Genomic DNA, 12,630 nt, shown 5'->3' on the forward strand with positions numbered 1-12,630 from the left:
AAATTTTATTTTAAAATATTAAAATATTTGCCACCTTTGAAATCCTCCCATTCTCTTTAGCGATATTTAAAGAAACAGTTTTCCAGTGAAGCCTTAAACCAATGCCCCATCATAATGTGAATGTGACCCTGAATTCTTAAAGGTTAGGATATTTATTGGAAGGCAGATTCTATTTGCTCCTGCTCTGATGGAGTTACTCTCCTCCTTCCTGAGGCCAGCCCTTACTGGTACCCATTTTTCATCTAATTCCCTTTTGTCTCCTCCTAGACTCTCTTCAAATTTAGTCTCCGATATTAACTGTGCTAAGGCACTGAGCTTGGCACCATACTAGGCATTTCTAGGCACTTAATCCTAGGTTTATTTCATTCCTTCCTGTATAGGATTCATAGTACTGAAATAATCATTTTCCCTTAGTTTCTAGTCTTCTTTGCTTGGTTCCGTGAACAGAAGCAGAGATTAAGATGGGTAGTGAATAACAAAAAGTTCCCTCAGTGAAAAAGAATAGGACTTTTCTTCCTTTTCTTTTTTTTTTTTTTTTTTCCTATTACTACTGTGACCTTGCAGTTGATGTGGTAAAAATATCAGGAATTAACAGGGACTTTTGTTTGTCCCTGAGCTCCTGCTTGGGCAACACAAAGGAGCTTTCCCTTCTCCCATTTCCTCCTAATAGCAATAGTATACTTTTATTACACATTACCTCATTTTGTTCCCCAAAACACACTCTCCGAGATAGGACAACTAAAAAAAAATCGACTTGCTTATGGAAATTGAAGTTAAACAGGAGGTTAAATTATTAATAGCTTTAATGTTAGAAAAGGAGGAGGAGTCAGGATTTAGACTTAAACCCCTATCTTCCAGTATTAAGACCAGTGCATTTTCCACTCTCAGCATATTGCTTCTTTCCCTTCCCCTCCACCCATTCTGCTACCACCTTTTCATTCATTGTGTTCCTTTTAGAGCAGAACTTCTTAACTTGGAGTCCATGAACTTGACTTTGTTTTAGAAAATAGTTTGATTACTGTATTTAATTATAATTGGTTTCTTTAGTAATGATAATACTAATAGTATTTATATAGTGCTTCATCACAGTGTAATAACCCTAGGAAGTAGGCACTATAATATTATCCTTTTACAGAAGAGGAAATCAAGACAGCGGCTAAATGACTTGCAGTCATACAGGTAATCTTATCTGAGGCTGGAATTGAACTCCAGTCTTCTTGTATAGACATCATACTCTCTCCACTGTGTAACTTAGCTACCTTTAATAAGTTATCTTATACACTTTATTTTATGCATTTAAAAAATACCATTCTGAGAGAATTCATACAGATGTCATCAGACTGTTATACAAAAATGGTTAAGAACTTTTGAGAGTCCCACTTGTCATATAGAAAGCTTAATTAATAAACACATTTTCTATTAATAGTACAGGAGTATTCTTTAATGACCAGCACATCAGATTGAGTCAAGTGACTTATAGCTAGTCCTGGCTTTGTCCCTAATTACTAAACAGTAGAACATGCCATTTCCTTCCCTGAGTATCAAGTTTCTTTACGTAGACATCAGGGAGTTAGTTGGACTAAATGATTTCCTTTAAGACTAAAATTTTCAGATTTCAGCAGTTCAAAAGTAGTGGTAAGGAGCAAGAAGAAAGAACTGCAAACAAAGGATAGAGCTTAAAAGTTATTTGGATATCCTAGATTTAGCATTTACCATGCAAGGAAATCCTATGCTATCCACTGTATAAGAGAAAATGGCATTTCAGTTGATGTCCTTATTTCATAAAAGAGTCTTTAGAGAAGGGCTACTCTTTTCTCTTGATTCTTACCAGAAACTGTACTGGAGTCAACTAATACCTGTTTGTGAGAACTGATTATTTCATTTTCAGCTTTACCATTTACATGTTAGAAATTGGCAAATACAACAGGTCAGGACTTAATAATTTGTTGAGTGCCTAAACTTAAAGTGATCAAGAAAATGTTACTATTAGAGGTAAAATTTAGCAGTGTGTCATGGTGTACATTTTTGTCTTTGAAGAGCTGATTGTTAAACATACCAGCATACCCCTATCTTTATATTTCCATGTAGTGGCTGATGTGACTACAACGGGTTAGAGAGTGGCAAAATAGACACTTACAGTCCATGGGCTTTGAATATGCTACTATTTTCTCCATTGGGGAAAGTGGAATCTCGAGCATTTTTGAAGGGAAGGAAACACCAAGTACTTAATCTGGTGTTCACTAACCCCAGAGGGATACATTGATTTTAGGAAATTCCCAAACTGAGATGACAAAAAAGTATTTCAGCAGTTTTTAACAAAAATTTAGCATTTCCTTTTTAAATTATCCAAAAACATTATTCTGAGGAGAAATCCATGCAGGATATGAGAGAGGCTAAGAATCTTTAATGTAAGACTGCCACTTCACATAGTCAGACTAATATGATTTTAAGCCCTGACTTAAGCTTTTTAGCAACAAAAATTAGTTTAGCCTCTTTATAACTTTTGGAAGGACCTTGTACACTTAGGCCAAGCGCTACTTGTTTCCAATGTGAACTGTGCTCAAGCTGCTTTAATCTGATGCTTCCTTTTCATTCCTCACAGAAAGATTCCGGGAACGTTGGATTGGTAAAGAAACATTGTGAGAAGGAATCTTACCTGGGGAGTTCCAGACATCTGAGGATTCTTAGATAGATAATGGGCCAAAGTTACATTAAACTCTTGTGTGGTCAGGAGCCACAGGAGGCAAGGAACATTGTCAGCACAGGGTTTGAGCATCTCATAGATGGAAGTGACATTTTAACCAGTCTGTTTTATTAGATAAGTTTTATGTGCTATCTCATGTCAGGGATGAGGGTGGAACTTGAAAGCTTTTTCAACATGTACATGATGGATCCACCCAATGGGTCCAAGAATATGTTGTCTTTTTCCTTGCTTTTCATTTTAGCAAATAGGAAATCCAAATGTATGATGGAGTAGAGACATTCTCTCAGCATACTAAAAAACTTTTATAGCCTTTCATGACTGAAACACCATTAAGCAATCCTGCCCTCACACTAAACCCAAATGGTTTTGTTTTTTGGTAAATTCCCCACAAATTTTCACTAATCGTCTTAGACTTTTTAGAGTTAGAAAAATAGTTTCAAATCATTTAAACTTGAGAAATTATCCAAGAAATTGAATAAATAGCTGTTAAAGCATTTTTAGCACATAGAATCCTCCAAGGAGAAAGGAAGGAAAGAATAAATATATGCCCCACAACTGAATGGGAAAAGCAAATGTTATTTATTTGCCTTAGCAATATTTGAACTAATTTCAAGTTATGTTCTCCCCTGGAATCTTGGCATGAGTTTGCAAGCTCTGCCATTTAGTCAGGTCCTACCAAGTGGAATGGCTTTGAATACATATCAAGCAATGGGGATAGCATTTCTGCTTTCCAGGGCAGATCCCAGTTCTTTGAGGGAAGGTCAGTTGTCAGAAAATGGGCTGCCATGCAGAGTGTGTGGAATTTAAGGTCACAGCAGTAAAGCATATCTCTTAGGTGTCTCATCTATGTCCATGATAGGAATAGGTACACAATTCATGTTGTGGATTTTTTTTAAAAAGTGTTTTAATTTTATAAGGGCTAAAATTTGACCTAAAGATCAGACTAAAAAGTGTACTAGCTGGAGGACATTAAGGGTCTTAATTTTTTGCTCTTCTAATGGGAAAAAAAGGGCATGATCAGTCCAATTTGGCAAAGTTCAACAAAAATCCATCAGTAAATTCATTGCCCCTATTTGGTGGTATTTAATTCTTTACTTGCCAGCTTGAAATGAAGGCATTATGCATGTATATTTATGTGTGTGTTTAAAAAAATCTATCTGAAGTCTGTCTAGCATGTGACATCTTGAAGTAGTTTCCTCAAGTTAAAAAAAAAATCCAAATGTGTGTTCAGCCATATGAAATCCTTTACCCCATTTAACATGCTAGTATTATAACATGTTGACTCGTGAAAACTTCTGGAATCCATTTTGAAGAAGCATATGTGAGTAATCAAGTTGGGGTAGTTTATTGATCTGACATTACGAACCAACAGAGGAAGTCCATTAAATACATCATTCTCTCTTCCTCTGGCACTCGATATGTAATTATTTATGTGAAAACTTTTTTTTTTATTTCTCCAGTACCCGTGAGAGCCTGGCTTCCAACACTTCTAGCATTGTTGAAAGTAACCGTCGTCAAAACCCAACCCTGAGCCCTGCGCACATAGGCGCTGCTCCAGCATTCAGCTTCCGCACAAGTACAGACCCCTCAGCAAATGAAGCCGAGAAGTTGCCGAAACCCAATTGCTTGCAAGCTTCTGTTACTAGTGTGTGATAGTCATTCTGCCTCCAATCTTCTGTCTCATCCTGTATTGCGAAGTTTACGACATTGGGACTGATGTTTACATCTTTGGGAAGACAAGCATCTCCACCACAGTTTTGGTGTTTACTTAAACTGTGCTGCTAAGTAGGCTAGGACAAAAAAACAAAAAACAAAAAAACAAAAACAAAAAAAAATCTTAATTTCCAAGTATTGTTTTTCACGTTTATGGCTCTGTAGCAACAGACTAGCCCAGTAGGGGTAATGTGTATACTTTTGCTTAATTGATCATAACTGAGCACATAGGTGAGAGTCTAGCCACTGTAGGTGTTAGCTGCATTTTTTGGTGTCATGCGGTTGCTAATTCCATTTACAAATGCCACAGATGTGTGATAATGCTCCTAGTCCATGGTTGAACGGTGCCACAGAACTGATCCTTGACACTTATTTCCCCCAAGCTAAGCCACCGCAGAAAGCATAAAATAAAAGGCACAGGTCACCTTGAGGAACACAATGCCAAACACGACTAGAAAGGACCTCAGCCCTTCTCTATCTGTGAATTATTTCACACCCATCATTTTCACTGTGAGTTCTCATGACACACTTTTTGCAGGAGCCCTTGGAAGTGAGTCAGAAGGGATTGTGTTTGAATTAATGGGTGTGTTTTGTTTTGTTTTTGGTGAATATCAGATGCTTGTCTTATTCTTAACCTTCCATAACTACAAACAAGAATATAGGCCTTTGAATTTGAAGTGGACAAAGAAAGGGGGAAATATCCAACTTGGCTTAGCAACAGCACTAAATGATGGAAGAGGTAATGTGGATTTTTTTTTTTAAGTATTAAATCATGTATCTTAGGGAGGTCATTTTATTCTTGTGATACTTATGATGTTCCTAGTTTAATATAATAGAGGAAATAACTAATTTGTTTAAATGAAAAGCAATTTCTTTGTGATACAAATGAAGAGTATGGCCTGAGGAGTTTATTTCTTTCTAATGGAAGGACATAATTCTATTTTATGTAGTTTTAAATAGAATGCCTAAATTAGGCTGTGGAACATAATCTTTAGTGGTTATATGGAAGAGCAAATTTAGGGAGAGTTGGAATTCAGGCCTTTGATTCCTGGAAAAATGTTTGTGGACATACAAAAATACAATTTGAGTGGAAATAGAATTTGTGCCCATATGATTAATAGCAGGAGGCCCTCATTCTACAAGTGTGGCATATACATAATTTGTACTCCCCTAAAATTTCCCAGGATAATTATGCATATATGAACTATGCCAGAGTAATGTTTACAGATACATTGTACCAACTTTCAGGAGTCACTCTTAGGTAGGCTTATAGATATCATTAGACCATATTGTTCCTACAAAAGATTTGTTAGTGTTTTGTTTTGGTTTTTAGTTTAAGGCGTTAAAGATGCCATTCCACAGCTTAGGGATTATTACAAAGATACCAAATTTTCAGTCTCAAAACAAGTTGGTATTTGAAAGTTCCTAGATTTTTATTGGAACAGCAAATAAAATATATAAATAAAAATGCTTTGTACAAAAAAAAAAGACAATGTAAGATTGCAAGGCAGTGATATGTAACAGTAGGAAGATTTTTTTTGTGATGAGTTTGTTTTGGTCAGTCAGGTTTTATAAATGATTTTCACATTTAATTGTAAATGTAAATTGCAGTTTCATCTCAGATTTTTGTTAGCAGGTAGAACATTTTGTAAAACACTTCTGTCTTAATGTCATAATTTGAATCACCAGGAAACACAGAAATCTGTGCAGTCTTATATTTTATGGTTGTCTGCAATTTGTAGATTCCTTTCCCCTTCCCAATACCCCCAAATTGCTTTAGAACTTGAAACACTTGGGGACTTTCTAATTCCTTTGCAAATATTTGAGAGGCACATGGGTCAAATTCCTTATTTTTGGTATTGAAGATTCCTTTTTGTGTTTCAATTAGACATTCCCTTGCATTTCTGAGTAGACTCCTCAACCAGTGGGCCTTCACCCTCATGCCTTATTTCCTCTATGGCATGCCATGTCTGCTCAGAAATGCATCATTTGCCTCATTGTTTAAATATGTGCAGAAGGAATGATAATGTATCTAATAGACTCCAGAATCCATTTCTTTGGGGAGTTGTATACTAAATTTTCCACGTAAATTCATTTTAAACCCCCCACATTCTTTGAAGTTTATATCATGCTATTGTGTTCATAAGAAAAAGAAACATTGGAAGGCTATGTTAACCTCTAGTTGGTCATCTGAAAATAGCCACTGTAAAAATCAGATAATATATGAACAGAAAAGAAAAAAAAATCCCTTAAGAGAAACTTTTTAAAATAAAAATTTGTCAAGAATTAGACAAGAAGTTAACAATCTAATGAAACCTATACACCCTCTGCCAGATAAGTGGTGTATATGATTTCAAAATACTCTCATAGACCAGCAGTCATGAGTATTGAAATTATGGACTTAAAAAAATGGAATGTAAACAGGAGTTTCACATAGAAACATTCTCATCTGTATTTAATTTTTACTCTTGGAAAAATGTATTTACAATGGGATCTTAAGGCTATTCTGTCTTGAGGTTCTTGGTGACCAAATGTTTGGGCCTCTCTCCAAGAGTTTCTGATACGATCATACTCCTTCCATGAGATTAGAACTTTCTGTTATGGTTTCTTATCTGGTCTTCTCTTTTTGTATATTGACTGAAAGGTTTACAGAACTGAGTTAGATTGAATCTCTCTGTGTGTGTTCAACTTTTAAAAGGTCAACACATCTGTCAGTATTTTGCACATTTAATATGTATTATTATAATACAACATATTACTTTATGGTAATTTTTATTTTCACATATAACTACCTCCATGAATTCAATGAAATGGCAGCAGTGTGTTCAAGGGTATTATAAAAAGCAAGGTTAAAACTTTCTGAAGCATCGGGTCACGATATTTTCTGTGTGTTGACACATGTTAAAAGTCACCATTCTCCACCCAAATTTCCATGATTCCTTTTTTTTAATTGGATTCTCAGATTCAATCTTTGTATTTCTCCTCAAGAAAGCTCACTTGGGTGTTTTTTTTGTTGGTGGTGTTCATATCAAGAGAACATTTAAAATTCTTGTCTTTTCCCTGTCCCTGCTAATTTTTTTTTTTTTCTGTTAGTTGGTAAGTGTGATTTAGCAGGCTATTTGCACCTATTAGAGTTTTAGGTTTTATAAGGCAAAGAATACACATCAGATATTTGAACTGCCAACTTTGAAGCACTTTGGGCCCCAATCTGCCTTCACTTGCATGTTAACATATCAAGTCAAATTTTCACTTTACTTGAGAGAGCTGCATTGTACATTCCATTCTCTCTATTTATGTTTCATTCTCTCTGTTTCTCTCTCCCTCCATTTCCCCTACTTCCACTCTCCCTTTCTCAGTTAATTCACTTTCTGTGCAGACCATGCATAATATGCCATTTTCTATATTGTGCACATCTCAGGGTACCTTAATGAGTAGATTAAGAAGGGGGTGCCATCCTATCAAGACATGCACAAAAGAGTCAAAAGGGAGATAGCAGGGAGTAGGGGGAGAACAAATCAACCCTGTTACTGTTATTTGGAACTTTGAGATTTGGGGTTTTGTCCTAAAGTCCAGAAATCAAAAACTAAGTTGTACGTTAGGTGTTCCCTAAATCCTTCTTTACAGCAGGAATTCTCCCTCCCCCTCCACAGACAGTACTGAGGGAGGGACTCTGCAAAAGGAAGCACGAACACCACCATCTCCTTTCAGTTTGGTGCAGCAAATGTAACAAAAAAAAAAAAATCTACCTGGGGAGTAAACCACTTCTTTTACCACAAAGTGTACTTGAAAATAAAGTTTTTAACTTAAATTATATAACTATTGCTCATAATCATAACACTTTATGTATCTCACTTAAGGCAGCATTTGGAGCCTACTAAAAATAATGATTGATAAACTTCTGTTTGCATACAGTTCACCTTGGATCTCAAAGTGCTTCCAAAGCATTCAGAGTCATTAATGCAAGACAAACAAAAAAATTGTGGGTGCTTTTTATTATAATACCTTTTTTGAGAAAAGAATGATCAGGTAGTGAGATTTGAGATCACCCTCAGGGGCAACTATTGATTATTGATTATCTTTTCTGTTAGATGATAGACGACCATCATAAGAAAGCACTAAATGAATCACTCCCAATAAAGAGTAATAATAATTAATATAAATTTATTATTGTCAAGGAAGAGAAAATAATTCTTTACAGCATCCATTTTTACTTAAAAATTTCAGGGCTTTTATAATTTGATATCATCCCTTCAGCTTATAGAATGTGAGGCAAAACTATAGACAAATTAATTGACACTTCTTCCCAAATGTCCTACTTGAACCAATGGTAATTTTAGATGTGCCCCCTCATCTATGATTTTTATATTAAGTTTCTGCATCTTCTATGCTACAATGACATTCTTCAGGAACATGACTGCTCTTGGCAGTAGAAGGTGCTGAATACATATTTTAATTAAAAACTTTTATCAAGTACTTTTTACAGGGCTATTGGACACAAAGGAGAATTTGTACAATCTGTTTCTGCCTACTCTTTTGGAGGATCTGGATTACTGAAGGGAGCTAGTCTTCTTATCCTTGTCCTCTAAAATGGAGGGATGAAAACAGCCTTAACAGTGACAATGCTCCTCAATTCAATTGGCCAGTTGACAGAGCTGTCCAATGTGCTATATCGGCCTTGGGAGCACCCAGAGCACAGCATTCCCTTTTTTTGACCACCTCCAGTACCATCTTGCCTGCTTACAGAAGACAGCCTATATACTTACTCTTCTTTTGTCTGCAAAGTGGCTCTTCTCTGCAGAGGTTTAGATGAAGCTAAAGTATATTGAAAAAAGCATATATGGTTTTAGGAGCAAACCTGGATTTGGTTCAAAGAAGGTCTTGGGCTGAATAGAGATGACTATCAAGTGTCTTTGCCAAGTGAATGAATAAATAGTTTCAATTGGCTGAGACCTGACAGTTGCCATTCTCTTCTTCCTTAAGAAACTTTGCATTGTTAAGAATGCATTCAGTATCCTTATTTTTCTGACAGATTTTTATTTAGGAGGTACTCCTTCAACTTTACACTTAAAAAAAATCCATGGTTAAATTCTGTTTATAGTTGAATTGAGGAACTGGAATCTCCTAGGACGAATTAATTGAAGTTTTCTTTTCAGCAACATCCAGATAGACAGGTTGCATAGCTTTTGCAAATAATCTTGGGTCTCTACAATTTCTGTATAGATTTCCATGGATCATTTAGAATTCTGTTGGAATTCTAGAAGGCTGATGTGGATTAAAAATAGATTTTGATTTAAAAATTAAATGTTCTTCTATTAGTCATATGCACCCACACATACATATATCTACACACACACACAAACACACCCTGTTACAGGGCTTTAATATTTTGGCTTCAGATATGAACATCTACTACCATACCAGCTGAAAGCAGGGGACGTTTCCCAAGTAGTGACTGGAGGAGGTGAGGAAACCATAGAATTCCAGACTAATTCTGCCCATGCTCTGCCTCCCCTTTCCAAGGGCTGACCTCAGTGCCCCTGCTCCTTTATTGCTCCCACCAAAAAGAGGTACCAAATCTGGGATCTTGTGAAGATCTCACCTGATTTACATCCATCCTTTGTAGTTAGATGAAAGAATCATTGAAGTGCACACTCGACAAATCCTCCCCTTCCTGTCACCCCTGTGTCCTATCCTCCCTTCCATCTCCACCTAGATGCTGATACATCGCCACATGTTTCCACATTGGAAGGGCAGACTAATGTGCAGTATTGTGCACACGTGCTGGGTTAGGGGATAGTGCCACCCTAAGGTCACCTCCATGTAAGAATAACAGCTATAAAGAAGGTCCTTAGAGTAGCTGGCATAACTATTACTTTAGAGATGAGACTTCAGTTTAAATACTAACTTTAAGGGATCATAATTCTGCAGGTATCTTTCCCTGAGTGACTGAATGTGACTGTTGCATTAGGTTAAATGAGTTAAGAAACGCAAGTGGGATTTACTGTATGTTAGAAGGGAGTTTTGCAGCCAAGACTGCCTTGAATAAATGTGTTTGCACTGAAAAAAATTTTTAAAAATTTACTTGGTCTCTGGTTGCTGTAAAGGTCATCCAAGATGGATGTTCTGTTTATATTGTATAGTATTTCATATGAAATAATTACAGCTCATGAAATGTCTTCCCTAATGTTACTGATTTATAACAGCACATTTGTAACATGGTTTTTATTGTGTCTGTGTACCATATTGTAAATGATGATTACTTGTCATGCTTAGTATAATAACTTAAAAGGAAAAAAAGGACAGGGATTTTTGTAAGTCTATATTTGAAAGTCCCTCCACATGGTAATATTGTGTTCATGTTGTTTATGTAGTGTCGTGTGAAATATCCATTTTGGATTGTGTTACTTTTTAAGATATTAAATAACATTTGGTTATATGTCTAAGTGGATTTTTTTATTTGAGAGAAAACATTTTAGGCAATCCATTTATATGTTCCTTAAATTTTGGCAATAGATACATATTGGTTGGATATTTCTTCTTAAAGAAGGGAGAGAATTTTGATATGAAGAATTTTTTCCAATGCATATCAAAAACAGAGAGAGGGAAGAGAGAAAAGAGCAAAGCTGAATGCTATAAAATGATTTTTCTAGAAATTCTTGAAAATAACAGTTCTCTAGAATATTTGCATCTATTTGAATTTGAACATTAGTGAAGTTAATAAGTACTTAGAATTAGCTAATTGAAGACATGACTATAATGTAATATCTAATTTTTAAAAACCAGAGCAGAAAATGTATCAAATGAGTGATACTTTTGTACACACACAGTTTTATATGAGATATATGTGCACATATGCATTTATACACATGCACACATATATGCACAGTAGGTAGAGTGCTTTACTTAGAGACAATTTGAATTCTGCCTTGGATACATTCTAGCCATGTGGTCCCGAGTCACTTTCGACTTCTTTCCAACTCAGTTTCCTCATCTGAAAAATGGGAATAGTAATAGCATCCATTTCATAGGTGCTTGTGAGGATTAAATGAGATAACATATATAAAGCACTTTGCCAACTTGAGAATGTTATCTAAATCCCTATTAGAAATTTATACACAAGTACAGTCATGTATGCATATACTTATTAAAACAATCCCATTGTCCCAAACATTTTAGTAGATATGAAAATAAAACTTATTTGAACAATGCTAAAGGTTCACTTGGCAAAATGTTTTTGGAAGATGTTACAACTAATGATAATTTTAAAGGAAAGGAGATGTGACATGGGAGGTGCAATGGGGGCCATTCTGATGGCTTGAACAGACCCAAGAAGGAAGAGAAGAATGTGAAAGATGGGACTGGGGGGCCTTAAGAAAATATTTAAAGAAGGTTCAGGTTCTCTGAATCCAATAGTACATATGACTAGACAGACATGATGAAGCAGCTATTTTCTGAAGAGCTTTGAAAGTGATAATTAAGGATGGGATAAGGAGTAGGAGCCCAGATGGCAGAGTGACACTAGCATTCTTGCCAAGCTCTCCCAACACACCCTTCTACAACAACTTGGGAAAATCCTACCAAACTAAATTCTGAGTAGAGAAGCCAACAAAAAATCTCAATGAGTTTTTTTCCAACCTAGAGCAGATTAGGAAGATAGAAAGATCTGCAAACACTAGCGTGGGGGGGGGGTGTCAAGGAGTACCCCATGGGATAAGTGTCAGCAACAGGAGCAGATCAGCACCCAGGAACGATAAAGGAACTGTATACTTGGTCAGATAGAGGTCCCTAGGGACCTCTTTTCTAACATTGGGAGCAGAAACTGCTGCCATATGTCACCCAAATCCAGTTCTGGATCATAGTGGAAAGATGCAGTGGTGATTGTGAAGGAGCAGGGACACTAAAAAGGATCAGAAAACAGCAGAGTTTTAGGTCTCTCCCTAGATCACACCATTTTGAAAGCACCAAAAATTTCAGCTTCCTGCTGAGCTGTGAAAATAGGACGACATATATGGCAAAAACTAAGCCCACCCCATATACACCCCAGAAGTGATCACAGCCCATCTCTAACAAACTCTTTCAAAATCAAGAAATAGGCTGGAAAATGAACAAAACAAAATCTTGTCCATAAAAAGCTATAGGTGTAATAGTAGTAAACCTCAAGATATAAAGTCAAAGAATGAAAATAACTTGAAAATATGTACAAGAGAAAGCTT

The 12,630-nt window shown here is 36.0% G+C and overlaps 1 protein-coding gene across 9 annotated transcripts in view; it reads left to right on the forward strand.

Moving 5' to 3' along the window:
- Positions 1 to 10,855, forward strand: part of STOX2 (storkhead box 2) — a 149,006-nt gene extending 138,151 nt beyond the window's left edge. For 8 of the 9 annotated variants that reach the window (XM_003773034.4, XM_031943409.1, XM_031943402.1 and 5 more), the window contains one exon: positions 4,165 to 10,855. In XM_003773034.4, coding sequence (XP_003773082.1) covers positions 4,165 to 4,357 — 193 coding nt within the window. In that variant the 3' untranslated portion in view covers positions 4,358 to 10,855. The remainder of the gene's footprint in view (positions 1 to 4,164) is intronic. The other variant, XR_004230361.1, reaches the window with a different exon arrangement.
- Positions 10,856 to 12,630: the final 1,775 nt, after the last annotated feature.

This window comes from Sarcophilus harrisii, chromosome 6 (assembly GCF_902635505.1).
Source record: "Sarcophilus harrisii chromosome 6, mSarHar1.11, whole genome shotgun sequence".
NCBI classification, from domain to species: domain Eukaryota; kingdom Metazoa; phylum Chordata; class Mammalia; order Dasyuromorphia; family Dasyuridae; genus Sarcophilus; species Sarcophilus harrisii.